The sequence below is a fragment of the Lentinula edodes genome (assembly GCF_021015755.1).
Source record: "Lentinula edodes strain Le(Bin) 0899 ss11 chromosome Unknown C8R40scaffold_5, whole genome shotgun sequence".
Classification (NCBI taxonomy): Eukaryota; Fungi; Basidiomycota; class Agaricomycetes; order Agaricales; family Omphalotaceae; genus Lentinula; species Lentinula edodes.
The window spans coordinates 1,039,883-1,066,691 of NW_025764311.1; the positions used below are offsets into that span (position 1 = coordinate 1,039,883).

General features: G+C 45.7%; 10 protein-coding genes across 10 annotated transcripts; 6 read left to right on the forward strand and 4 right to left on the reverse strand.

The window, feature by feature from the left end:
- Nucleotides 1-1,849: 1,849 nt before the first annotated feature.
- C8R40DRAFT_1089109 (uncharacterized protein) lies at nucleotides 1,850-2,077 on the forward strand (the record flags this gene model as incomplete). Its single annotated transcript, XM_046227430.1, has 1 exon — nucleotides 1,850-2,077. A coding segment is annotated over one exon (158 nt), but the record flags the coding sequence as incomplete, so codon positions are not given.
- Nucleotides 2,078-2,670: 593 nt separating this feature from the next.
- On the reverse strand, nucleotides 2,671-3,401 carry C8R40DRAFT_1089111 (uncharacterized protein). The gene has a single exon (XM_046227431.1). The coding sequence runs from the start codon at nucleotides 3,382-3,384 to the stop codon at nucleotides 3,127-3,129; it is 258 nt and encodes an 85-aa protein (XP_046090229.1). The 5' UTR covers nucleotides 3,385-3,401; the 3' UTR covers nucleotides 2,671-3,126.
- Nucleotides 3,402-3,595: 194 nt separating this feature from the next.
- C8R40DRAFT_1263223 (uncharacterized protein) lies at nucleotides 3,596-4,719 on the reverse strand. The gene is made up of 2 exons (XM_046233857.1): nucleotides 3,878-4,719; nucleotides 3,596-3,856 (listed from the first exon to the last, which is right to left on the reverse strand). The coding sequence occupies exons 1-2, from the start codon at nucleotides 4,355-4,357 to the stop codon at nucleotides 3,782-3,784; spliced, it is 555 nt and encodes a 184-aa protein (XP_046090230.1). The 5' UTR covers nucleotides 4,358-4,719; the 3' UTR covers nucleotides 3,596-3,781.
- Nucleotides 4,411-4,639, forward strand: C8R40DRAFT_1089113 (uncharacterized protein; the record flags this gene model as incomplete). Its single annotated transcript, XM_046227432.1, has 1 exon — nucleotides 4,411-4,639. A coding segment is annotated over one exon (158 nt), but the record flags the coding sequence as incomplete, so codon positions are not given.
- A 9,501-nt stretch (nucleotides 4,720-14,220) lies between the features above and the next one.
- On the reverse strand, nucleotides 14,221-15,344 carry C8R40DRAFT_1158972 (transcriptional regulator of RNA polII, SAGA, subunit-domain-containing protein; the record flags this gene model as incomplete). The annotated part of the gene is made up of 4 exons (XM_046229811.1): nucleotides 14,221-14,547; nucleotides 14,605-14,759; nucleotides 14,810-15,127; nucleotides 15,182-15,344. The coding sequence occupies 4 exons, from the start codon at nucleotides 15,342-15,344 to the stop codon at nucleotides 14,221-14,223; spliced, it is 963 nt and encodes a 320-aa protein (XP_046090232.1).
- A 117-nt stretch (nucleotides 15,345-15,461) lies between these two features.
- Nucleotides 15,462-18,991, forward strand: C8R40DRAFT_1167100 (uncharacterized protein; the record flags this gene model as incomplete). Its single annotated transcript, XM_046230951.1, has 11 exons — nucleotides 15,462-15,491; nucleotides 15,547-15,732; nucleotides 15,779-15,886; nucleotides 15,945-16,040; nucleotides 16,093-16,372; nucleotides 16,424-16,492; nucleotides 16,543-17,237; nucleotides 17,297-17,543; nucleotides 17,599-17,871; nucleotides 17,920-18,596; nucleotides 18,650-18,991. 11 exons carry the CDS (start codon nucleotides 15,462-15,464, stop codon nucleotides 18,989-18,991), a joined length of 3,003 nt encoding a protein of 1,000 aa, XP_046090233.1.
- A 197-nt stretch (nucleotides 18,992-19,188) lies between these two features.
- On the forward strand, nucleotides 19,189-20,939 carry C8R40DRAFT_1089120 (FAD/NAD-P-binding domain-containing protein). Its single transcript, XM_046227433.1, has 5 exons — nucleotides 19,189-19,858; nucleotides 19,932-19,963; nucleotides 20,029-20,235; nucleotides 20,297-20,587; nucleotides 20,647-20,939. The coding sequence occupies exons 1-5, from the start codon at nucleotides 19,378-19,380 to the stop codon at nucleotides 20,764-20,766; spliced, it is 1,131 nt and encodes a 376-aa protein (XP_046090234.1). The 5' UTR covers nucleotides 19,189-19,377; the 3' UTR covers nucleotides 20,767-20,939.
- Nucleotides 20,927-22,243, forward strand: C8R40DRAFT_1089125 (uncharacterized protein). Its single transcript, XM_046227434.1, has 10 exons — nucleotides 20,927-21,130; nucleotides 21,197-21,203; nucleotides 21,254-21,278; nucleotides 21,339-21,469; nucleotides 21,523-21,571; nucleotides 21,625-21,656; nucleotides 21,759-21,914; nucleotides 21,982-22,014; nucleotides 22,078-22,101; nucleotides 22,149-22,243. Exons 1-10 carry the CDS (start codon nucleotides 21,010-21,012, stop codon nucleotides 22,225-22,227), a joined length of 657 nt encoding a protein of 218 aa, XP_046090235.1. The 5' UTR covers nucleotides 20,927-21,009; the 3' UTR covers nucleotides 22,228-22,243.
- Nucleotides 22,244-23,019: 776 nt separating this feature from the next.
- C8R40DRAFT_1167103 (mitochondrial carrier domain-containing protein) lies at nucleotides 23,020-24,264 on the forward strand (the record flags this gene model as incomplete). Its single annotated transcript, XM_046230952.1, has 7 exons — nucleotides 23,020-23,073; nucleotides 23,132-23,155; nucleotides 23,218-23,265; nucleotides 23,316-23,538; nucleotides 23,593-23,649; nucleotides 23,711-24,175; nucleotides 24,242-24,264. 7 exons carry the CDS (start codon nucleotides 23,020-23,022, stop codon nucleotides 24,262-24,264), a joined length of 894 nt encoding a protein of 297 aa, XP_046090236.1.
- A 1,583-nt stretch (nucleotides 24,265-25,847) lies between these two features.
- Nucleotides 25,848-26,412, reverse strand: C8R40DRAFT_1089149 (uncharacterized protein). The gene is made up of 3 exons (XM_046227435.1): nucleotides 26,238-26,412; nucleotides 26,107-26,184; nucleotides 25,848-26,054 (listed from the first exon to the last, which is right to left on the reverse strand). Exons 1-3 carry the CDS (start codon nucleotides 26,378-26,380, stop codon nucleotides 25,943-25,945), a joined length of 333 nt encoding a protein of 110 aa, XP_046090237.1. The 5' UTR covers nucleotides 26,381-26,412; the 3' UTR covers nucleotides 25,848-25,942.
- Between the last annotated feature and the right edge of the window lie 397 nt (nucleotides 26,413-26,809).

Here is a 26,809-nt window from a genome sequence, read left to right on the forward strand (position 1 = left end):
CAGGAGAAGCACTTTGTTAGCTGCCCAAGTCCAGTAAGAGCCAAAGCAGGCCACAGTGCAGCTATGCCTGTAATGGGGACTTGGTTTTTCCCTGACAGTCTTTCTCATAGTTATGGGCAGAGTGTGTGCATTAACTCTTTGTTATAGTTCTATATATTCTCTAGGTCCACACATGAATGATGAATCTATTTTAACCCAATGTACTCCTCCAGCTGAATTAAGATTTAGATTCATCCCCATCTCCCAACTAACCTGTCCAGAGGTACTGCCCACCACTTGCGACTGGTCCTCATGCCTGCCACTTGCGACTGATCCTCATGCCTGCCACTCGCGTGTTAAGATCATGTACACCGTGTAACCGTGCCAAGGCCACAAGGTGTCTAAGTGCGGAAGACGAGTGGGACAGTAGTGAAGTTATTAACAACACCGCCGTTACGCCGTTAGTCCCCGGAGATCGAGAGTATAGAGAGAGGAGCTAAGTAGCAGCCAAGTCGGAGCGGCGGTATCGCCGATGACAAGGAGTGGACCAGAGGACGATCAAGTCCTAAGGTCGAGTAGAACGTACTTCAAGGCATTGAGCCTGAAGATTTAGAGAGGAGTGAAGTTGAGAAGGGAGATCTAAGTTGATCTAAGTTGATGATTAAACTGAGGAACTACAGTAGCGTACAGGCAGTATTTATATCTACGGATCGGCGCATCGGTGCAGAGCGCTAGACTAACTACTAGGGGCTATACGAGTAGTACCTGCAGGGTAGAGTAAAAGACAATAAGGAGGGACTAGAACGAAAGGGTATGTGTAGCGAGAAAGAACAATAAGGAGAGATTACAATAAGGATAGATCTTCGGAACACTGAGCGGCGAAGTGGGACACCGAGGCATGGACTTGACATCACGACTGATCCTCACGCTTGCCACTCATGACTGGTCCTCCCGCCTGCCACTCGCAACAATTTGCGAATTGCAAGTTGTCTCCACCAGTCGCAAATTGTGAGTATTGAATATGACTCACGTAAGACCTGGGTCAGAATTGGTCTTAGGGTAGGTTGTGGTATGATGTGTTTATGTTGTAGCATGCTAGGAGCAGGCTGGAGCTCAAAGGGAGCTACAGAAACTGCGACCAAGGTCAGGAATGACCTAGTAGTAGCTGAAATTGAGAGGTATGACCCTTGAAGGGGTTCCTAGAAGGTCCAGGGAGGTCCCTAAGGTGTAGGGAGGGGAGGTAGAAGTAATGGGAACCTAGTAGGCATAAGAGTGTTGCGTAGTAGGAGTTATACTCGCTAGGACATCAACATAAGATCGAATAGGTTGTAGTTGATGTGGGTCTCAAATGTGTAAGCTCCTGAGAAGGTATATGCCCGGGAGGGAGGTCCCAGGAAATGGGGGTTAGAGGCGAACATCCTCGAGTGATGGAGGTTGTAATGGAGAAGCGGTACATAGTTCAACACAAGGGGTAGCTTCGACATTACCTAAATCAAGGTCCCAGAGCTTGTGGAGCAGTTGGGGAGCTCGAGGAGGTTTTGGGAAGGTTAGCTCACCAAGGCGGTAGGCATTGGGGAGCTTTAGTATTGTTCGAGGGAGCTCGGGGACTCACTCGGATTGCTTAGACGTGAAGTAAAAGCGTATATTGGATCATATAAACGATCGTAGAGACAAAGACAAGAATAGAGAGACAGAGATAGAGAAACTGAGAGTAAGAGAAATCCGTATGGTTAGCAGGTACAAAGGGACAGGGACTGGACCTATGCAAAAGGGTGTGTATGTATACACCATCTGTCCGCTATGGACCCAGACAGGACTATCCTGATCAGGCATTGATTCCACTGGGGCAAGGATGTGTGCAGTGGTATATTGACAAGACCGTGCCTACAGGTCAATAGCTATATAGGTTCTGAGGCCGGATCTGGCCCGGGAATGGTCCGGGATAACTCCGAGGTCCGGAGCTGAGTATTGGCCTGTAGTACACACTGGGAGTGGGACGTCGGTGAAGCTATTAGCAACACCCTTCACACACTGTTGTGTCCCCGGGAATATAATGGCAAGAGTGCAAGATTGGGATAAGCAGCCTAAATGGGGTTCCTGATGATCCGGGAGTCCGGAACAGCTCAGAAGCAAAGGTATTAAAGAGTGGGATAAGGTGGTACACTTGATTTCAAGCTTGACTTCAACGTACAAAGTATTCTAGCTTATATACATCCCAAATACAGTAGTCATAAGACCTCGATGAAAGCTCGGAATAATAAATAAGTCACAAGGTAATTATTCCGAAGTCCGGCCGCTCCGGGCCGGGCCGGGAAGCGTATGGGGTGAATTGCATGCATATGACAGTATCCCCCCGTTAGGCCTGAGCCCACGAAGGCCTCTGTGAATATGTGTGCAGTGAAATAGTAAAGTATAGTAAAGCAAAGGGATTGGATTAGATCCAGTAGTGAAGAATAAATTAAAAGTGGAAGTTTCAGAGAAACTGGAAAGGATCGGCCTGCCGATGTAGGGGGTCAAAGAAACATCATAAAGCAAACAAAAACCAGATTGAAACAAAGTAAACTCGTAACAAAATAATCAACAAAAGAATGGATGACTACGTAACTTCCGAAGTCCGGGCCGGCCGGAAAGTGTTCTGAAGTCTCAAAAGACTAAAACAAGTTCCGAAATTCGGAAAAATTGGGAGCAGCCGGTCCGAAAATTGGAATACAGGACTGGAATACAGCAGTATCCCCCAAGTACGCTTGAGCCCTCGAAAGCCATGAATCAAGAGCCGAAGTTGGAGTAAATGGTGATGTAGGAGGATAGGGTAATGGAGTAGGGAAAATTTCAGAATAAAATCCGAGCCGAGGGGCGGGATTGGGCCGGAAAAATCGTCGGAAACTGCGGAAAAGTCCGGCATACCAATCAACACAATGTGTTGCCAAAAATGATAACCTGAGCTGATATCCACACAAGAGCAATGCCTAAAAGGCCGAAATTGACACAAAGTGTCCAGAGTGATGGTAGAACCATCCCGAGACCGGAAGTTCCAAGGGAAGCAAAGCCGGAAAGCGCTATAAGGATAATCATAAAAAATGAGTTGGAAAAAAGTGTTTCGGTCTACCCGGCAGATCAACGGATCTAAGTGGGAGTAGAAACTGTATCCTAACAAATAATCAATGAAATCCTACTAAACAGAGGAGCAGCTTGTGGGTGAAGCAAAGGAATCAACATAAATAGAAATGATAACAGGTAAGTGAATGGAAGTGCTAATGAGCAAGCTTGAGATAATGCCAATAAAATGACGGAAAAATCGGAACAAGGTCGGAAATATGGAATGAAATATTTAGTAATCAATAATAAGCCAAAACATCGGCATATCCGGGCCGGAATAAAGCAATAATAGTTGTTACAATGAAACATTACCTGAATATTCAAAACTGGAAACAGAAGTGGAACGTATGGACAAAAAGCGGTCCGAAGCTTAGAAACAAAGTAATTTATAGTGTCAACAAAAATTGATCATGGAAAGATGTAAAATCTCGGGCCGAAATTCGGAAAAGCGGAAATGCAGTCTAGCATAAAGAAAATGAATAATTGGAATAGTAATGGTGAAAAATCGGGCCGAAATTCGGAAATGAAGTAAATCATAATGTCAAACAATCAATAATCATGAAAGGCATAAAATTCGGGCCGAAGTTCGGAAAGAAAGGAATTTGTAAGGTCAAATAAGTGAAAATCATGAAAGGAAAGGAAAACTCGGTCTAAGACTCGGAAATGGTCGGAAAATTTGGAATTAAAATGTAGAAAAAATTAGGAATTACTCGGAACCATCATCGGAGCCCGGAACATCTGATTCAGAATTATCTGCATCGTAGTTCTGTCCTGTACGGGCCTGCAGTTTGAGACAATTTACCTTCATATGTTCTCCTCCACAATAAAAGCACAACCCGAGCACCCTGCGCCTTTCCCTCTCGGAGTCCACAAGCCTGCCATCGGGTCCGAGGTGAGGATGACCAGATCTGTCATCACCGGGCCGGAGTTCCGGCGCTTCGGAGTTATCAGAGGCAAACAAGTGGAAAGACTCAACTGAGTCTGAGGCTGAGGATGAAGGATAGGAATGTAGGTAACGGAGATCATAAGGGCCGGGGTGATCTGAGTCGAAGTCAGAGGATTCATGAAGATAATCATAATCAAATGGGCCAGGAAATTCCGAGTCATAACTTGACTGGTCAGGATCGGAATTAGTACCAGACTGAACTGAATCTTGTTCAGAATGCTGTTCAGATGAGCTAGATTGGTCCGACGAATCCGAGGTTTCCGGGTCCGGGCCGACCGGATCAGGTAACGATAAGGCATACTCGAGGAAGGATTCAGGATCAGAGCCAAAAGACATAATGAAGGGTATTTTGGTGAAGGAACAGTGTAATGAAGTGTAAGCTTGAAATACTGACAAGACCGTGCCTACAGGTCAATAGCTATATAGGTTCTGAGGCCGGATCTGGCCCGGGAATGGTCCGGGATAACTCCGAGGTCCGGAGCTGAGTATTGGCCTGTAGTACACACTGGGAGTGGGACGTCGGTGAAGCTATTAGCAACACCCTTCACACACTGTTGTGTCCCCGGGAATATAATGGCAAGAGTGCAAGATTGGGATGAGCAGCCTAAATGGGGTTCCTGATGATCCGGGAGTCCGGAACAGCTCAGAAGCAAAGGTATTAAAGAGTGGGATAAGGTGGTACACTTGATTTCAAGCTTGACTTCAACGTACAAAGTATTCTAGCTTATATACATCCCAAATACAGTAGTCATAAGACCTCGATGAAAGCTCGGAATAATAAATAAGTCACAAGGTAATTATTCCGAAGTCCGGCCGCTCCGGGCCGGGCCGGGAAGCGTATGGGGTGAATTGCATGCATATGACATATATCTCCTTCGTCTATGATTTTTTGCAGCAATTAAATTGACATCCTCATTGCATTCTTCATGGATTTTAGCTGCCGCAGCTGCTAGGTTCACGTTTCAAAGTATTTGGATGGCCTGATAGTTAGGAATGTTGACTCTCGAAAGGGGGGGGGGGGGGGGGGGGGGGTTTGAATCGTACGGCTCCTGATCTGTAGTTAGATGCTCGGTACAGTATACGTAGCCCCGCTTCGCCGCAGAACTCCTTCTCTCTTCCATGAGTATGAGGGAGGAGGGGAAGTATTCCCCTCAAGTTTTGGAATGATCATCCATAATGAGCCTCTGCCTCTAACAATTCTAACATCCGCTCTGGGTCCAATAGAACATTATACAACCAGAGAAAGTCTGATCGGTTTGTCAGGGTCATCAGCCACTGTTGAGCCTTCTCTGAGAGGTCTATTTCCAGCTGAGTTCCCACTGTGAGGAACTGTACCCGTAGGTCCGAAAATTCAAGACCGTTTCCCAACGTTTCGATCCCCATCGACTCCAGGACTTCCCATAAGACCATAGCTACGTCCTCAGGGAGGCACTCCTGGATTCTAATGACGTCTTCCAGTCGCAATGTCATCTCCGACAATGGTTGCACTGGAAAGTTGGTCCTACTATGATGGATTGCGTGAGTACGCGCCCAGTTGGGCATATTCATAGCTGGACTCTTCAGGAGACTGGAAAGTGAACTTCCTCGTCTCGGAGGAGGGTTAAGGGACTGTACGGGAGGAGTCAGTAACCTCCTAGATGATGCCCGAGACTGTTTGGATGCTGCAGGCGATATCCTCCTCTCCGGAAGCTTCTTCTGTTCTCGTACTGTAAGAGGGTCCGCATTTTCCCCTTGTTTTCTTTCTATAGTGGCTACTTGACTGCTGACTTGTCCACCTGCATTCGAAGCTGATTCCATGTCTAGGTGCAGTACCGGTCCAGGGGGAGGTTCTCTTGTTCCCCAGGTAGGACAATAGGCAAAACCTCCCATGGGATTACTGGCAGGTTGGGCATAACCCATGGAGGTATACCTCCATTGTGGTGGTCCCATCCCAGGGTCCACTGGGGGAGGTTCCTGAGCCGCAGGTTGACGTCCCTTGGGTGTCCTTACATTGCTAGAGGGTTCAACCCCGAACGACTGTTCTGGGATAGACATCAGGCATTGACCAGCTGCCACCATGATGGCAGTAGAACTGGCAGCCTGATTTGACTTTTGAGCTTGTGTTGTGTTTCCATGAGATGAGGCACTCTTTTGTTTTTTTGATTTGAGTTTGGAACTAGCAGGTCATTCTGTTGACGTCGCAGACATTTCACCGCGACGACTCCGTTTGGTGACGGGAGAGCTTGGTATAATGTAAGACCTGGGTCAGAATAGGTCTTAGGGTAGGTTTTGGTATAAGGAATTTATGTTGTAGCGTGCTAGGAGCAAGCTGGAGCTCGAAGGGAGCTGTCATATGCATGCAATTCACCCATACGCTTCCCGGCCCGGCCCGGAGCGGCCGGACTTCGGATTAATAACCTTGTGACCATCATTGTATTTATTTATTGTTCCGAGCTTTCATCAAGGTCTTCTGACTGTATTTGGGATGTATATAAGCTAGAATACTTTGTACATTGTAGTCAAGCTTGAAATCAAGTGTACCATCTTATCCCAGTCTTTAATATCTTCTTTACCCTTTGCTCCCGGACTCCCAGATCATCAGGAACCCCATTTAGGCTGCTCATCCCAATCTTGCACACTTGCCATAATTCCCGGGGACACCAACAGTGTGTGAAGGGTGTTGCTAATAGCTTCACCGACGTCCCACTCCCAGTGTGTACTACAGGCCAATACTCAGTTCCGGACCTCGGAATTATCCCGGGCCATTCCCGGGCCAGATCCGGCCTCAGAACCTCTATAGCTATTGACCTGTAGGCACGGTCTTGTCAGGAGCTACGGGAACCGCGACCGAGGACAGGAATGACCTACGAATAGTTCAGATTGAGAGGATTGACCTTTGAAGAGGTTCCTAGGTGGTCCGGGGAGATCCCTAGAACGTTGACGGGGCTAGAGGTTGCTAGGAGCTAGGGAAAGTCAGAGGGCTACATAGTACGAGTTGTAGTAGATAGTATTGACAGTACAGGATCACGTTAGATCGTAGACGTAGGGAGTTCCGGACGTAAGAGCTCCTGACGGAGTGTAAGCCCGGGAAGGAGGTCCCGGGAAGGAGGTCCCGGGAAGGAGGTCCCGGGAAGTGGAGGTAGAGGCGGACATCCTCAAGCGTTGGAGGTAGTAACAGAGAAGCGATACGTAGTTCGATGTTAGCTAGATCAAGGTCCCTGAGCTCGTGGAGCACTTGGGGAGCTCGAGGAGGTTTGGGGGAGGTTGGCTCACCAAAACAATAGACATTTGGGGAGCTTGAAGATGTCAAGTCCATGCCTCGGTGCCCCATTCCGCCGCTCGGTATTCCGAGATTTACCTTTATTGTAATCTCCTTCTTATTGTTCTTTCTCGCTACACATATCCTTTCATCCTAGTCTCTCCTTATTGTCTTTTACTCTACCCTACAGGTACTACTCGTATAGCTCCTAGTAGTTAGTCTAGCGCTCCCCACCGATGCGCCGATCTGTAGATATAAATACTGCCTGTACGCTACTGTAGTTCCTCAGTTTAATTATCAACTTAGATTCCCTCCTCAACTTAGTTCTCCTCTAAGTCTTCAGGCTCATTGCCTTGAAGTACGTTCTACTCCAACCTTAGGACTTCTAAGTTCTTTGGTTTGCTCCTCGTCGTCGGCAATACCGCCGCTCCGACTTGGCTGCTACTGGCTCCTCCCTTCTATACTCTCGATCTCCGGGGACTAATGGCGTAACAGCAGTGTTGTTAATGACTTCACCACTGTCCCATTCGACCTTCCGCTCTTAGACACCTGTGACCTCTGGCATGGTTACACGGTGTACATGATCTTAACAGAAGACTCACTCGGACTGCTTAGACGTGAGGTAAAAGCGTGTATTGGGTCGTTGAGATGACCATAGAGACGAGATAATAGTAGAGAAACAGAGATAAAGAAACAGAGAGTAAGAGAAATCCATATAGTTAGCAGGTACAAAGGGACAGGGACTGGACCTATGCAAAAGGGTGTGTGTTCAAAATATACCAAGCTGGGGCTTGGGGACGTTGCGGAGCTACTTCAATAGGTACAGGAAGTGAACAAGGGAACATCAGGGGATCTAGAGAACATGATGCAGATAATTGAGAGAGGCAGGTAATTGAGATTAGTACTTAATGGGATTGGTGGTAGGAGGGTTTCGTATGCGTGTTGGGATGATCGTCAGGACGTTTGGGTAGGTACATCAGGTCAGTGGTGGTACTGTCTTGGGGATATCTTGGGGAGGTGCAGAGATAGATAGGGAGTGTGAGAACGTGTGGCTGGTACTGGGGCTGGTCTGGTTGTGGCCAGGGCATGACACTCGTGAATCGTGAATACGGCTTGCGAATCGTCTCGTCACGTGGCACAACATGCATTGTGTTGAACAAGCGCACCTGCCTCTTGTGACGATGACCGATGTTGGTTGCAAGCTGTGACAGGTGCTGATCACAGCAAGTTTTCGACCTCTACTCTTCATCTCTAATGTGCTTGTCTTCACTGCTTTCTCTAGCCTCCTTCATCTCTCATTCTTCTGGGTTCTCTCAGTCTCATGTCCTCTCCCAATCTTCTATGATCTTTCTCCAACCATCTGTCACAAAATCCTGGTGCAATTATCTACACTCCATCTCCATCTCCCTTCAGCCCTTGCTCAGCTGTGTTTACTGCCCCTACTTGAGCCATTTGGATCTTTTTAGGATGGGAACTTTGGATGAGGTGAGTCAATATTTGCCTCTAGCTATTCTAACTGCTCATTCCTGTGTCTCTTAGCTATTCCCTGGCCCTGCCCCGCTTCACCATGGAATATCTGCAAATTGCTCCACCCATTCCTCTCAATCACACCCTTTCCCTTTCTCAAGTGAGATGAGCTTCTGGATTGAGGTGAGTTTTGAATCTTCTGGAACTTCTTGCCTTTCTTGATTATCCCTATGCCTTTCAGCCTCTATCCAACACTGGCTATAGAATCTGTTCAAACACCATCACATCCAGCAGAATCTCAGCCTCCTCTCAGATCTCCTCCAGTTATGTTGGACCATACATGCTGGAAAGTTTGGTTCTATTCTACTTCCACACCCACATCCATCATTTCCCTGGCTCACAGCACTCATTCCCCATTCTTCATCATACCTGGGACATGGTATCTGACCAGCCATTTAGCTTTGCTGATGGTTCAGGTTGGATTTACATTTTCCTGGAAGGAAATGTAACATACAAGGTTGGGCGCACAAACAACATATCACATCATATTCGTGAATGGAAACGAAGCTGCCATACATCTCCTAAAACATGGTTGGCTGCTATTTGGACCCCTTATGCCCACCAAACTGGTAATTTCTGTCTTTATACTTTTTTTTTGTCTAAAGATTATTTTTTAGAACACCTAGTGCATCTTGCATTAGATGCAGTTTGCAACTCACGTCCCCGAGTACTTTGCTCTTGTTTGTCACACTGAATCTTGCTCAATTCTTCTCACTGATTGATTTTGTAGGTGGGACAACTCACAGTGAGAAATTCATATTCATGGGTCCAAGGAATAGTATTGTATTGTCATGCCCTGCCTACAACCAGACCAGCCCCAGTACCCGCCACACATTGTCACACACTCTATCTACCTCCTGCACCTCCCCAAGTACCACCATGCACCTCCCTCCTGCACCTCTACACCTCCCCAAGTACCACCATATACCTACCCAAACATCCTTCACCGACACACTGCCATGCCATGACCGCCACCAGAACCCGTCCCAGCACCAACCAGAAGCTCCCATATGTCTTATCTAGCTCCGTAAACCCCCAAGACAGCTTCCGTTACCCAAGTGCCTGATGACTTCCCCGACACGCATACATTCCCCGGCGCGCATACAGGACCCCCTACAGCAACTCCATTAAGTATCAATCTCGATTACCGCCTCATGTTCACTAGATCCCCTGATGTTCCCTTGTTCACTTCCTGTACCTATTTAAGTAGTTCCGCAACATCCCCAAGCCCCAGCTTGGTATGTTTTGAACACACACCCTTTTGCATAGGTCCAGTCCCTGTCCCTTTGTACCTGCTAACCATACGGATTTCTCTTTACTCTCTGTTTCTCTACCTCTGTTTCTCCTTACTCTCGTCTACTGTCTCTCTGATCGTCTATACGATCGAATATACACTTTTACTTCAAGTCTAAGCCATCCGAGTGAGTCTCCGAGCTCCCTCGAACATTACTAAAGCTCCCCAACGCCTAAATGCTTCAGTGAGCCACCCTTCCCCAACGCCTAAATGCTTCAGTGAGCCACCCTTCCCCAAACCTCCCAGAGCTCCCTAGCTACTTCGTAAGCTTCGGGACCTCGATCTAAGTAACGTCGAACTACATATTGCTTCTCCGTTACCACCTCTAACACTCAAGGACGTCCATCCTCAAGCTCAGTCCCCAGGGACCTACCCTCCCGGGCATATACCTTCTCGGGAGCTTACACCCTCAAGACCCATTTACATCTACGGCCTACTTGATCCTATATTGACGTTCTAGCGAGTACAACTCCTACTATGCAATATCATACGGTCCCGCTGACACGCCTAAATTTTGGCTAGACGTCTATATTGTGAATTGTGACATTTTCACGTATAGATTTGTATCGAGAGGACTGTAATTGAGACCCAGATTGACAGTCAAAGTCAATACTGAATCAGTCTAACAAGTTGAAGGGACCATATACCCATACTACCACAAGTTGGTCAGTTTACCCATCCCCGATACTACCTACGGATAGCAGTCTACCTGTTTGTCAAGCAGGATTATACCAGACTCGGACTACATCCGAAGGATGACCATTCACGTATGACATACCAAGGGTATTCTTATTGGACCTTACACTGGCAGGAGTTTGGAAGAACTTACTCAAGTGACCATGAACCGAGGATTGACTCGAAATGACTTTCTAGAACTCAGGAATTATCAAATACTCCTTCTAGAACAAGATCATGCATTAATCTAAAGGACTGTGATTTAGTCTAATAGACCAATCAAGTTGCATGGTTGAGTAAAATGACTAGAAGAACGATCGAAAGACTGCGAGGCTCCGAAGACATATCAAATGAATGTCAAAGAGTCCTGACGTAGAAAACATTGAAGAATGCAATTAAATGAATACTATGCGTAACTCCCTTGATAGAGTATAGGCACAATGGGTGTCTGTTGAAAGAGAGAAGCAATTAGTTTAATCCAGATGAATCAGATTGATAGGATTAGAATCGAGGAGAGTTGATTTGCCTCCGGACGAGATGACAAACGATCGAAGTAAGTGTTGAACCGCAATGACAGTTGAACACCATTCGAGTCATTCTCTAAAAACAATTAAATTAAATGAATATTGAAGTACCTACCTATGTTTGGAGGTATACTAGAATCTTGGAACCAATATGGACCAAATAAGGACATGTAGATTCAAATTAAATGGTATCTGACTGAGTGTAGAAGTTTCCTTGCGGTTCCGAACGTTTATTGTATTAAATTAATTGTACTATGCGACTCTATATTCTGTATGTATAAATAGCGATCCGATGTATCTGGAATACAAGTGATTTTGGGACGACGTTGCAGTGCTAATCCGTAAAAAGGAAAGACACACTCCCGCCAGACTGAAACCTCTTCGCTAGCAGCCATTCGGGCCCGGCACTTGTGAGTATAGGAACGTCGTGTTCTGCTCCTTGTGACTGCGAGAAGTATATCCAGTTGTTGGGTATTCTTCGAACTTAGGATCAGTCGTTGGTCTTAAGGGCAAATCACGCTGTGTGGTTGTGCCAGCACATAGTTCTAGCCCTCTGTAGGGGTCTGTGTGTTTCGGTTTTAATTTACTTTGATTCAAACCCCCAATTCTTGATATACCCAAATCAATACAAACCAAAGCACAAATCGTGCTGAATCTACCTTGATCAAAGGAATATATCGAACCCTTAGAACGATTCAAATTGATTGATCAAAGCTTCGTGCTTAGCTCTCAAAGCTTTGCGGAACCTTTGCCAACGCTACCCCTTGCTATTAAATAAATTTGATAGCAGTGAACTCGCATATTGTGTATTAGATTGGTTGGTTGGAGTGCCCATTAGATTCCTTCCTTTCTCTTTCACACAAAAACGAGGCAAGCTCGTTACCGCACTCTTACCTAACCTCCCTGGACCTCCTAGGAACCCCCTCAAGGGTCACCATCTCGTCATTCCAGCCACTACTAGGTCATTCCCGTCCTCGGTTGCGGTTCCCGTAGCTCCCTTCGAGCTCCAGCCTGCTCCTAGCATGCTACAACATAAACCCTCATATACCAATCCCTACCATAAGACCCATTCCGACCCAGGTCTTACATGTATATAGAGTAATTATACCTATTATCATTGCAGTCATTGCAACACTGAGATGAAGTTTATTGTACATATACATACATAATAAAATAGTCAATGAAATACTCTGTGTATAGTCCAGATGTTGATGACATCAATATGTCTTGAGATATGTTGACCTCAGAGATGTATCTGATGTCAGGATGTCAGTGATGTCTCGATGTCCCCGATATCGGGTACAAATAATCTAAGCTGGAAAACTTCAAAATTTACTTCATTTAACCGTGAATATTTCAGTAATTTTTCCACAGTATTAATTCAAGTATATCTTGATGATTATGTTTGATTACTCTTGCATAATGTAGTTGAGTATATCCTTCATATACACACCATAATTATTACCGCAGTATCTGTGAGGCAAATTTCAGAATATATTCCAAATAATCTGAGGTGAGAAACTTGCAGATAAATGACCATATATGTCAAATAACCCTCTCATAATCACACAATAGGACCTTGAGATTAACTCGAGTATTTTTCCACACATTCAAGGCATTTAATCTTGTAGTAATCTGGCCTCAATTAATGCAAAAATTCATTGCAGTATATATTGAAATCATGTTTCCGAAATGCTTCCCAGTATTTAATGGTTTTTAATATCCTTTGAATTTAACTAATAAATTGACAGTCAAATATCTTTATCTAATCTACATGATATCTAGGAAATTTCCACGGCTGAAAAAGATGCCATCCCCCCAGTGAATCGGTCTCAAGATGGTGTATGACCTCAAACTCGATGGGACGAGGAAGGCGCAACTCGTTGCTCAAGGTTTTACACAACGACCTGAAGACTATGGTAATGTACATGCCCCTGTTACCCGAATGGTTTCATATCAAATAGTGATGGCATGGATGGCCAACATGAACTCATGTTGGAACTTTTTTCTTTTGACGTTAAACAGGCATTCCTTAATGCACCTTTAGCGGAAGAAGTTTATGTGAAGCAAATTCCAGGATGCCCTATTCCTAACCAACCAACCACGGTATATTGTTTACAATGTGCACTTTATGAACTCCATCAAGCATCCGCAGCATGGTATTTGACTTCGTCTACTGCGCTAGAAGACCTGGGTTTTTCACGTTGCGAATGTGATAACACTGTTTTCATTGGACAATGGACAACACCTCCAGACTCATCTATACAGATACCCATGAATCCCAGTGAAAACTCACATGTCCCAGCATGAGCGGGACTAGCCAGATCTTAATCACACTTAGCCAGAACGAGCCTCGTTATTTCGTTCACTTTATCTACAACTAGATTTGCCAATCTCATACTAAATTCTAAATTACTACTCATCATCGAGCCACAATGAGCATAAACTAGTGCCTACCACATCTGCAAAACCTGTATACTTGCCAGAGCAAGGATACTGGCTGGAGAGCACTCTCCAGCATTGAAAGCACCGAAAGCAAGATTTTTGACTTGCTCTGGGTGCTTTGGCTGCTGGGAAGTGCTCTCAGCTGCTTTTGGATTGTTAGCTGAAAACACATGTTTTGCAGATGTGCCTTACTACAGATAGTGTGTACCCACCAGAAGTTCTTTTAAAAATGGAAAGTATATCATTGTCAATGAAAATAGCTTATAATACTATATAATGAATCTGACAGTATGGAGGCGCAAGGCGCCGACCAAGGGGGGTTTGGGGGCTTGCCCCCAACAAGCTGTGAACCCTGCTGTAGCACACGGTGCGAGCAAAGCGAGCCACCGTGGCGAAGGCACGGGTTCTAAAGCTTGTGAACTAGTATGAGAGCTCTTCAAGGTATTATACATAATCAATACATATCAGGCGCACTTGATACAAAACATTGCGTCACCTATCGAAGCCCCAGGAGTGTCTCCCTCACAGCACTGCGTTGCGCAAGGAGAGCAGCGATCTGCCACCTTGGATTCTTCACCTCCCGATTCTTGAGGATAGGGATGCCATCATCCTCATCATCCTCATCTCTGTCTCCAAGAGCCGACCTCATAACGGCCGCACTCTTATTTGGAAGGTCAGCTGGAGATATCGTGAACAACGCCTCGAGTGCCGCTGTTGATAGAATCTTTGACGATTGAGAGGATTTTGCCATAGACACAGATGATATGGCAAGCGATTGGGTCGTTAAAGTCAATGCGTGAGTTATTAGTTGCTTCAGTTTAACCTGGAGGAGCAGATAAAGTAAGTTTAATTGATGATTAGAATATGATATTCAGCTTGCCTCGCAAGCGAGATGCATCAGTGTAGCGACGTTTCGTTGGGGTGCGTGTAGATTGTGTTGTGCACATACGAGGTTTATTCGTTCTGTGATGTGTTGAACCGTAGGTGCACGGGACATGGTGGAAAGTGAAATGGAAGGACGGGAACCAGGAGGTTCTAAGTATGCGATCAGTACGAGGTGGTGGCTAATGGTGGATGTATCATACCATCACGTTCTTTCGGTAGATACAGAGGTCTCTCTCTTTGAATCTCTTCCGTGATCTCTTTTCTAGGTTCGTACAATGGAGGGACAGACGGTAAAGCTCGGATACGTTCGCGTTCGGCCTTCCCAAGTGAGATAGCCCATCTCTTTAATCGTGATGACCGAGAACCAAGATCCTCGTCTGCCGTATCCGGACCTTGGTACGGAAGTGTTCGCCGCCGTTTCCGTGGTGGTGGCTTGGGTTGGTCCGGGGGCGGGGTGACAGGCCGTTTATGACTGCGAGCATCAAAGAGAGAGATGATGAGGGCATTGTGAAGTTGAACTGGTTACTACAAGTCATGATCAGCTTGTAGGAAATGTGAATTCTAAACCTTACTTAGGTACGGAGCATCAAGAATGGGTTTTAAGGTGTCGTCGAATTCTGTGCGAGATATTCGCCCAGTTACAAATTTCTGGAGGCATGTGAAGTATATGGGTGCTTTCGAGGCTAAATTATTCGTTAGTTGGCTCTTGATATGGCTGGTTGTCGACAAAGACATCCTTAGTGCACTGGGGTTTAAGAAAGACGGGTGCGTCACACCACGAGGTTTCATGTGACAAGCGCGAACTCTTGTCACGCCAGCTTGATTCAACAACACTAACCACTACGACTTAATATGAGGAGACGAGGAAACAAATCTGCAAAGGTCCGTTGTGCGCCTCTATGAAACCTGGAACGTGCTTAATGCTCCAAATATTCAGGTTCCCGGTGTCAAACTTCGACCAGCACAGCCCGGCGCGTCGAGTTCTCGAATTTACGCGGAAATCGACGATGTCCGTGTGCAAGACAGCCAAGCGCAGTTCGATGGCGATGATTCAAGATACTATGATCCTACTCCTCGACCTTTTGCTGGCGTGGTAGTGTGTGCTACTGGAATTACTGACAAGGTGCGTCGAAGACATCGACACTGTACCTTTCTGACTTTTTCTCAAGCCAGGAATATTCAAGCAAGCTATCGAACTCGGGGCCACCGCTATCAATGACTTCACTACCTCTGTCACCCATCTCATCGCTAATGAGCATGGCAGCGCCAAATACAAAGTCGGTTTCCACTATATCATAATGTCTTATTATCACTCATGACAGCAACATCTCTTAGTGCGCCTTAGAACACAAAATACCCATTCTCCAACCATCATGGATCACAGAAAGCTATGATATCTGGCTGCATGGCGATGATGTAGATTTCCGACAGGTTGGTGGTCTTGTTCAGTTTCTTTTGCCGTTCTCTCAATCGCTTTAATCAGAGCGTGAAACGACATCGACTTCCTATCTTCACCGGTGTGGTGTTATGTGTCTCAGGTATACCGGACGTCGTTCGCCGCACTGAAATCAGCAAGCTTGTTATGAGCCAAGGGGGGACTTATGTGAAAGCACTTCAGAGACCTGTAGTAGTAACTCATCTGCTCTGTTCCGGCGATGAGGAAACGGATAAAATGTTCTATGCTGAGAAATTTAACAAACAAGGAGAAGCCGATATCAAGCTTGTGTGGGAAGAGTGGTTTTGGGATTCGCTGGAGTTCGGAGGTTTGTGGTCCTCCTTTAACAGTCTTACGATTTTTGAGATATTCTATCCAGGCCGATTTGACGAAAACATTTATCAGGCCCGACGACCTAGACCAAAGCCAAGAAAGAGCATTGAAGCCTGTTAGTTATTGTTTGTGTCTTTTCTCGTTTAAGTATTGACATCGTGGTAGCTGCTATGCCAAGTTCATCATCTGAACAAGGGCAAGCGCCGGATAAAGTAAAAGCTGATGCGGCGCAGAATACTGCTAACAATAATAAACCCTCAGCAGATGAAGAGGAAACTGTTCAGGCTTCAGTACGGAAGCCTGTTGGATTCCAAAGGGAACTATGGCGCAGTGTATTGGCACCGAGAGGATATACGTGGAACGAAGAGGAGACAATGCTGATAAAAAGCCCCACTAAACCTAGACATCCCGTTCCAGTAGAGGATCAGGAGGAGGACAGTCATCCAGGAAGAAATAACAGAAGTGTTCTGTCCAGCTCAAGTTTTCGGCGCGCCAACTCCTTCGCCCAGTTACCTCCCAAACAACCCCTGCGCCGGTTATTATCTACGCGAATGGTGAAGGATCTTTCTCCAGTTGGTGAAACAAATGGCTTTGAAGCTGCGGATATGGAAATAGATACTCCCGGAGCTGGACCATCAATAACCAGGGACTCTGCTCCTCTCGAAGATGTACTTCCGAGGACGCATCTACCACCACCACCACATACGCCCTCTATTTTTTCAGGTCTCAGAGTTACTGCCCTAGGCGAGGGCAACTGTGATAGCGTTCGTGGTGCGATAAGAAAAGCCGGTGGCGCTTTTGTCGAAAACGTTGACCTAGAAGCCGAGGCGTACGAGGTGGATATTATTATTGTCCGTCTGGTAAGGTATGCAAAACTCGTCCCTTCTGTGTGCAATAAATGTGTGTCAGCTTATCTTAGTTTCCGCATAGTGGGAGCAGTATTTTCGCTTCTATCCAGTCACCCTTCAACCGAGACAAGTTTCGGACGGAGTGTTGGCTGGAGAAATGTTTGTACGAAGAGAAGCTCTGCTCTCTTGACGATCATGTCACCTTCACGCCAGTTGGTGTGCGGTGTCCTATCCCCAGCTCAGAAAGTGTACGCATAAGCTTCTCAGGCTTCGATCAAGCAGAAAGATTCTTCGTGACTAGGTTGATAAAGGCATTGGGTGAGTTTATCTCCATTTTTATATCGTATGTCGTCTAAACGGTCCTTTGTCGTAGGTCTCACCCTGCTGTCGAACTTTTCGAAACGTGCGACCCATCTCCTTTGCCCGTCAGCGGAAGGTCTTAAGTTCGAGAAAGCTCAAGAGTGGGGTGTTCCCGTCGTAAATATGACATGGCTAGAAGAAATGAAACGTAGTGGTGTAGTGCCAGATGTCCACGAACATTTAGTCCCATCAAAACCACAACCAATTGGCAAATCAGAGGAGATTAATCCGAAAGGAAAGCATAAAGACACAAATAATGAGATGCCAATTGCAGATATCACGAACCGTAAGCTCAATCATTATATTCAGACATGTTGTTCATTTCTTTGCCTAGGTATCGATTCACAGTCACAGACTCAAGATGATTCACAACTTATTGAACTACCTCCATACCCTCGACCACCAGAACAAGAGCGGAACTCTCGACCGTCCATTTTAGCGGTACCCTCTCTTTCGCAGCTCAACCTTGCTGAAAATAGTACATTCGGAAAGCCGACAATGCTTCTACCAATATTACGGCCACCAGTTCACGACGACCTAGCAAATTCATCAATAACTGACCCAGAAGAGAAGGAAATCAGTGTTCCTACGTCACTCACATCTGTCGATGGTCCTCCGAGGGTGCATGCCTCACATTCCGAATCTGACCTAAATGCTTTGACGAGCGCGGAGCTGCACCCTGATATTATCATGGTCGTGAATTCCAGCTCGGAAGAGCAGATGAATGTCCCTTCGTCCAATACACCTTCGCCTATCAAACCTGCAGCCAAACAGGTTGGGAAAGGGAATGGACGTGCATTTACTCGTACCAAGTCTATTTCCAAATCGCCATCGAAGTATTACCCGCCGGCACAGCCCATTGATGCTGAAGCGACGAAGGCTTTGCATGAAAGCTTGACGAGTCTACTGGGAAAACGGAGGTCAGAGGAAAGCGTTGATGGGAGTCGGGATGGTGTCAGGAAACGAGGAGACAGAGCTGATGGCAAGAGACCTAGGCCTATGCGAACAAAGGTCAGAGCGGTTAGAATGTCTTGCTAGAAGGAAGTTGACCCATCTCGTTTCAGTCTACAACGTTCAGTGATGTACAACAACATTCTTCTGACAATCCTTTTCATGCATTTAAAGGTGACGGTAATGACGACAGCTTTGGATTCGGCCATCCCGATACAATCGTATTGGACGTGGATTCATACCAAGAGCAGAGCATGAGAGTCACGTATGAAGATCCAGAGCAGCGTGATGAGAAGAGGAAGTTGATGCGTTTATTGGGATCGGAGAGTAAAGAGGAAACCGGAAAATCAGAAGTCAGAGCACGTACTAAGGGGAAGGAGAGCGCATCTGCGGCTTTGAGCGGAGAAAGCTTGCGAAGGAGATCAAGCAGGAAGAGCACTGGGACGCTTGGTTAGTGTTGAGGCGGTACACGAGCTGTACAGTATATTTACTTGATATGTATTCAATATCTTGATTTCGGACTGTACTATAGCGTGGAATTCAGGCTCAATTATTGCGGTCATTTTAACAGTCAAAGGACGGCTTAGTTGACTTTTCAGCTTTGACGCTGACAAAATTCCCTTTTACGTGTTGATAAATGTAATCCACATCTCGTCATGATCTGCTGGTACTTATCAATCTCTCCCAGAACCATGTCCAAAGCATTCAAGACTGTAAGCAGCAAATAGTCAACTCGTTCGCGTATCAAGCTCTATCAAGCCTTGATTATTGTATGTAGGCCCTTTAAAAAGGGACACAGATTCAGAGACCGGTTATTACATCTTTCTTGAAATTCTTCCACATGTCCTCTAAAAAGAGCACAGTCGTTATCGTAGGGGGTGGCACAGGAGGAGTCGTCGTCGCTCGCTATTTATCCAAAACCCTTGACCCACGAAGGCACAAGCTCCTACTCATCAACAAGCACCCATTTCGAATAATCCTCCCTGCCTCGCTTCGCATGCTCGTCTCCGACAAAGGCAAGCTCGAAGAAAGAATCCTGGTTCCCTACGACAAAGTCTTCATCAATGGAAATGGGACATTCATTGAAGGCCTAGTGACCAAGGTAAACGCTGGGGACAATTCCAATTCGGGGAGTTTGGCGCTGAGCGATGGTCGAGTCATTGAGTATGATGTTCTTGTGTTAGCTACAGGATCCAAGTGGGATGGGCCGATATCGTTCCCCGATGACTCTGCGAGCGTGAAGGCACATATCGCTGCTCGTAGGGAGGAGATAGCGAAGGCTAATGATATTCTTTTGGTCGGTGGAGGTGCTGTAGGGATAGGTATGTATATTGGGCTTTATCTGTGCTGTTTTTTTTGTTCCGATCGTGTTCTTACTCATTCCGTTTCTGGCAGAACTTGCTGGAGAAATCAAGGATATCTGGCCGGTGAGGAGAGGGATTCCTCTAACTCAGTCTACCTAGTTGCTCATGCTCATTTGTTGTCTCTGTAGCGCAAATCTGTCACGGTATTGAATCGTGGTGCCCAGCTGCTCAACGACACCTATTCTTCGAAGCTGCGGCATGGTCTTCGGCGTCAGCTTGTGAAACGTGGTGTAAAGGTCATCCTAGACGATTACATTGAGGAACTTCCTGCAGAAAGCTCCGGCCCTGTTCAAATCCGTACCGCTCATGGGAAATCTCTTGAACCTGACCTTGTGGTGAGCTTACATCTGATTGATTCACTTACTGAACTAATATGCTATCTTGCTCTACTCGCAGCTTCGCACATGGGGTGTTCAATCGAACACTGCCTACCTCCCCTCATCGTTCCTCACTCCTAGCGGAACAGTGAAAGTTCTACCGTCGCTGCAGCTCCCTTCTCATCCAAACATATTTGCTTTGGGAGACCTAATCGAGTGGGATGAGCAGAAGACTGCGGCAAAAGCACAAATGGGACATGCACCTGTTGTTGCGAAGAATGTTGAGCTGTATCTCAAGGAAGTGAATGTATCCAAAGCAGGGAAAATATACAAGGGTAGTATGGAGATGATTCTGGTTTCAGATGGAAGGGTGAGCGCACATAGTTTCTGATTTGAGGTAAATCAAAGTTTACCTATTTTTGTCCACAGAAAAGTGGAATGGGTTGGATGGATGCTATGGGTGGCATTATTTTTGGACCCTTCTTAACATCACGTATCAAGTCCAAGGATCTCATGATCGAAATGGCTCGCGGTGCTTCCGGTAATTAGGACGATTTCCTTCGACTGTAACTTATGTTTAGGACAAGGTACTATATTGTTACTGTTGATATTGATTTGTGAAGTTGGACGGGAATCGCTAACAAATGTATATACTCATGATCTGAGTGTACTTGCTGTTCTTTACTGTGTGTTGTGGTGAGCGCTTGCCTCTGAATTTATTGGGCATTTTCCACGCGATTCAGCCTGTGATGGAAAGTTTGATCTCTTCGATCCTCCACTACTTCTTTCACGATGTCGACCGAAAGCGAAGTCAAGCACTGGCACGTAACTTATAACAATATCCACAATTTAATCCGCAAAAATACGCCAAAGATCGCTACAGAGTTCAATCCTGATCTATTAGTGGCTATCGGTATATGCTTTTCCTTCCTGGTTATATTCTACTACTACTGATCACGCTTTGCTATTGCCAATGAAGGCGGAGGGTCAGTCGGCAGTTGCTCTTATGTCCGAATTGGTGATGACTGTCCTGTAGAGGATTCTTTCCTGCTCGGGTTATGGTGAGTACTACTCTGTACAGTGATGATCAATGGGATCTAATTCAGCATCTTTCAACATAGCGTACATTCTTACGCGAAATAACTACGAACAAAACTCTTCAAATACAAGCAATCGGTTTATCCCTTTATGAACCAGTTGATGGAGTCACGGAAGATAAGATCGGTGAACAGGTCATCCGTACGCAGTGGTTGTGAGTGGATCCTCACCCGCCTTGACTGATCTTATCTATTCTGAATGAAACAGAGGTGCTGATGCTGGTAAGATGCTCCTAGGAAAGCGCGTCCTCATTGTGGTGCGTGATAATAGTTCCTCTTCATTTTATGTTGCATGTCATCGTTTCATCAGGACGAAGTTGACGACACTCGGAAAACCCTGAGGTGGGTTCACTTGTTACCCTCGATGAAGATAGATGTACCAGATCCAATCACACATCCTCAATTTGTACAACTTCGATTCCTTACTGATTCCTAATACCCTAGCTACGCCCTCACTGAACTCCGAAAAGATGTTGAAGCCGAACTTTTAAACTATCCCGAAGTAGATCGGGATGCGCTGCGCGCTTCAACAAAGTTCGGGATATTCGTCGTTCATAACAAGAACAAGCCAAAGTTGGCAGAGTTGCCGGAAGGGACATTGTACGTGGCTTTGAACGCGATCTCAAATACGAAGGATTGCACGCCTAACGAGGCTCTTTTTTGAAAGATATTACTCTGGAGAGGAGGTGGATGATGTGTGGTAAGCATGATACTGAAAAATGAACGTTTGAACTTTGGTGCTTACTTCTTATGGTAAATATAGGTTAGATTATCCTTGGGAATCAACGTGAGCTCCTTTAGCTCTCTCCCGTGATACGAACTGATGTTTAACAGAAATATCGAGGAGCATGATAAGTTCGCCGCGTTAGATGAACAAAATGCCGCAGCAAAGACAGTGGACGTACGCGTGTGAGTGGTTGAGGAACGTTAACTTATGAAACCGATGTCATCGTCGTTTCTATATACATGGACAGGTGAGAAACGGAAAAGATTTTGTTGCGGCGCAGTTGACATTCATTGCCTTTGCCGATCGCAGATAGTATCGACAAACTTCTATACTTATAAGTACATTGACTTATGATGTTTCACGGACTGTCTCACCATGTTTTGGACGCTGGGTGCAGAAAAGTACACGTCGATAACATCATCCCCTTTAGAGTGGGCTGCTGCGAGTTACATCCACACAACCCCTCCGGTCAGGCGAACAATACCTTTTTCCGAGAACCTGTGTAATCGCCGAACCAAGTATTATGAAGAAAGGCCTCGGTATTCATTTGTCTATCCACACTTCTTCGAATTCTCCAGCTGTTCTCACCACCGTGTACAGAATCGGGAATAGAATGGCACCTTTCCGGTAGGACACGGTAGGATAAGAATGAGTAATTGTGAAGACTACATATATATTACTATTTGGGTTTATTCCCAGTTCTATCCGCTTACTTATTGGACGTTGAAAAGACGGTGAAAGACATGAGAATGAGAAGGGAGAATGTCAATATTTAGTGATCCAGTCCCCGAAATCAATCCTCGCGATCGGTAGGGTTTGTAAGGCACAAAAGCGGGTACAATTGTAAAAAGTCACTTGAAGGACCACTACCACCATTGGTGGCAATCTTTGTGGTACTCGTCCTTCTTCTTTGTACAAACTGCCACTGCCAACCGACTGCCAGCCTATTGCAACATTGACCTCGTTGCATAAATCAAAATGGCACTAGAAGAAGTTGACTATGAGGCATTGCCGCCAAACGCTGGGCTCGGTGTGCGTGCAATTTTTTTTCTGATATAATAGGATTGGAACATTGAAAGCACTTATGTAGGTGAACATGCTGGCGGGCGCGTTGGTATGCTAGCCTCATAGCCTTTCTCGTCGTTGAAAACTGTCTCATTCAACTTTTTTGCTTAGGCAGGAATATCGGAACATGCTGTTATGTATCCGGTGGACAGTATCAAAGTCGGTATCACTCCTTGCGTTCAAAAATACCACTAAAGGAAATTTCACAGACGCGAATGCAAGTATTCGCAACGTCCCCCGTGGCGGTCTACAGTGGTGTCGGCAACGCGCTGACACGTATATCTTCAACAGAAGGTGTTCGGGCTTTATGGCGGGGAGTCTGGTCTGTTGTGATTGGTGCCGGGCCCGCGCACGCGGTTCATTTTGGGACGTTGGAAGCTGTAAAAGAGCTTCTGGGAGGAAATGAAGCGGGAAATCAGTGGGTTGCTACTTGTACGTATGCATTTCATATCATTGGAGAATTACGATGGATTTGTCAGTTTACAGCGATTGCTGGTGCATCTGCAACAACAGCTGCAGACGCATTAATGAATCCTTTCGACGGTACGAGCTCATCAAAGCCTTGCTTTATTCAACGACTGATGAATCAACTCCGATGTCTCAGTGATTAAACAAAGAATGCAAGTTCACCAATCTCAATTTCGCTCTGTCTTCAACTGTGCACGTACGGTCTACCAAACGGAGGGCTTGGGAGCCTTTTACGTTTCTTACCCAACGACCTTGGCCATTTCCATACCATTTAACGCAATACAGTACACCATCTACGAACATCTCAAGCGAGTTATCAATCCCACACACGAATATTCCCCTTCAGCTCATATGATAGCGGGTGCAGGCGCAGGCGCAGTAGCCGCTGCCGTCACCACACCATTAGATGTTGCGAAAACTATGCTTCAGACGAGAGGAACGTCGCATGATCCGGAAATTAAGAATGTCCGAGGGATGCTGGATGCTTTCAGAATCATTTGGAATCGGGATGGACTTAGAGGGTTCGGAAGAGGTTTGTCACCTCGTGTTATGACAACCGTTCCCAGTAGCGCGCTGTGTTGGTTATCTTATGAATTTTTCAGTGAGTGCTTTGTCCTATCGCGATTTCTCATCGGCTTAACGCTGACTCGTATTTTAACCAAAATAGAGGCTGTCATTCGCACCGATTAAAAGAAAAGACAGTCAAAATCATGATATTGCTGGATGAATCGTTGACTTTGCTTGACAATTATGGATACACACCATGCACCTTCTCACTTAAGAGATACATAGGGTGACTTTTTTTCGGAGTTCATCGTGATCCCACCATGCTTGGATTACAGACTCATGAGCATTTCCTTTAAAGTCAATCCGCTTCACTGTAACTAACATTACACTACTTATATTCTCTCTTCTTACACGTAACTACGTAGATTCTCGTCATAGGAGGGTCGATAATTATGCTTGCCCGGACCAAAAGTTGGTGGATAAACATTCCATACCCTCCTGCACGAGGTCACGTCCGCTCGTAGACGAGTCGAAATTTGTTAATTGTTGGATTCGAAGCTAAGCAGATGAGCGCACATGGAAACAGTGTTGTCGCTGATCTAAAGGTCGGTTGAAGTCATAGCTAGTATAGCATTCACTGTAGTCTTCCCAAAGAGTATACGAGATGTGCTGTATTTACTTACGGGCGCGGTAAGATCTGTTGTTGGCTTTACCAGGTGAACGCCTTTACAGGAGTCATAGGGGACTTCTGCCAGAAGCCCTATCATTGGGCAGCACAGAAAATGTTTACGAGCTCGTCAGGCAGCACACTCGTGGGCGAAAAGCTCTGCAATGTCATTTCGCACTCTGATAGTATGTCAATACGGTAATTTTGAGCAATGATGATGAAGACACACCAGACAAATAGCTGTGATCGTCCTCAAGGTTGAGTTCACCAGATGAGATTGTAGACCCCAGCAAGATTCGCATGTCAATGTCTACAACACGGTCTGTTAGATGAAGTAGTAAGTTCGACAGGTGGGTTTCGTGCTCTGGATTGTAAGTCTTGAAACAGGCAAAAACGTTCGAACGTTCAATGGGCAGGAGCTCATCTGAGTTTGCAGTCAGTGACAAGATGCATTCAGATGCGACTCGTCATTTTGAGGATTGAGCTTGATTGAACGTTCCCAGTGGGCGAACAGTCGCGTCGGGTCAGGATACAAGGAAGACTGAGTGAAGTCATTCGACTTATCTCGACCAAAACCGATCTAGAGCATTTTCGGCAACTCTTTGACGTTTGACCATGGCACACATAAGCGTAGTGTAGCATCGTTTCTCGAACCTCAATGGGACCGTACCTCTCAAACAATAGGATGTTAAATCTTGCAAAATCGCTAGAGTTGGGGTACTACTACAGATTATTGAGTGGACATGGTAACAGGAATGTTTTGGAAGACACTGATATTTCTGCTCTGTAAGAATTCAGATATTCAACGAATGGGATATGTTAGCGCAGCATGAGATCGTTGAACGAGTTGCAATTATTTGCTTCTCTGACAACAAAGCCAGATAAATCCTGGAACTGATTTCAGCAAGTTTCAGCATTCACTGCAGCCATACAAGTTCTTGTCGAGTGTGAAGAAGAGAAGATCTCGGAAACCTTCAGCTCATCAACAGGTGGAACGGTGATTCGTTCCAATAATAGTGACTAGAATGGCGAAAGAGGTTCCAAGAAGAGGGATTGAATCTGATATCGATATGATGGGTGTAGGATGTGTAGAACGCGAAGCGCTTACAAATCACCTTTCTTATTTCGAACACTCACGATGTGGGCACTTGCATGGCTGTTGTAGCAGGGATACATGTTCACCTCAATGGCAATTCAAGGCACATATCTAGACGTGTCCTCAAATTCAAAGCCGTTCAACAATATGCGCATATCCAGAATGTAAATGATCACGTTACGAGTCTTCCATGAGCTTCCATGCCGAGCTGTAAATACCCCGTTTGCCGCTCGTATACCCTAGATATACCCTTTAATTACAGTCAACAAAATTTGCCCAATCCTCGTCATCTGTGTCAATCACGATTTGTGCCCCTGCCGACACCGACACTCCTTGAACGGTATATTTCTTCGCTTGAGTCTTCCTCAGCATCTTTATTAATGCTTCCAGCAGAAGCTGATGATATGGCCTGACTGCCTCCCATTCTGGACCGGTGTCCAATCGTTTACGCTCGGTCTTTCCAATGTTGAAAACAACAATCCCAGGGATAGGATAAGGACGTTCGAGGTCTTCTTCTGGTGAAGGGGAAGTGACATCTGTTACTGAATTTGGCTGGTAGAACATAATGGTAGGCTTTTAGTATCACTCAGAGAAGGTTTAGCCATCATCTCCCATACGGACCTCAATAGTTTGGCTCATTGTAATCTGTGTGTGTAGGTGAGTGGTTTTTTTTGCTGTTAGGCAGCTTCCAGTTGATACTTAAGTGTTTTGATTTTTGCTCGGCACTTCAGCATTCCATGATCCCTCTATTGAATGAATTTCATGAAGCTGGAGGTCTAAACACCAACAGTGGGTCAAGAGTGGGCGTTGTGTAAATATCGATGAGTTGTCCTCATGTTGTGGGCCCCATCTTGGATCCGACTTAAACATTCATTTGCCCGGATCTTTTTCCAGCGCTTTCGAAGAAGGCCGATATGGGCGAGGAGAACTACGGTAAGTAAGCAATGTCTTTATTGGATGGTAAA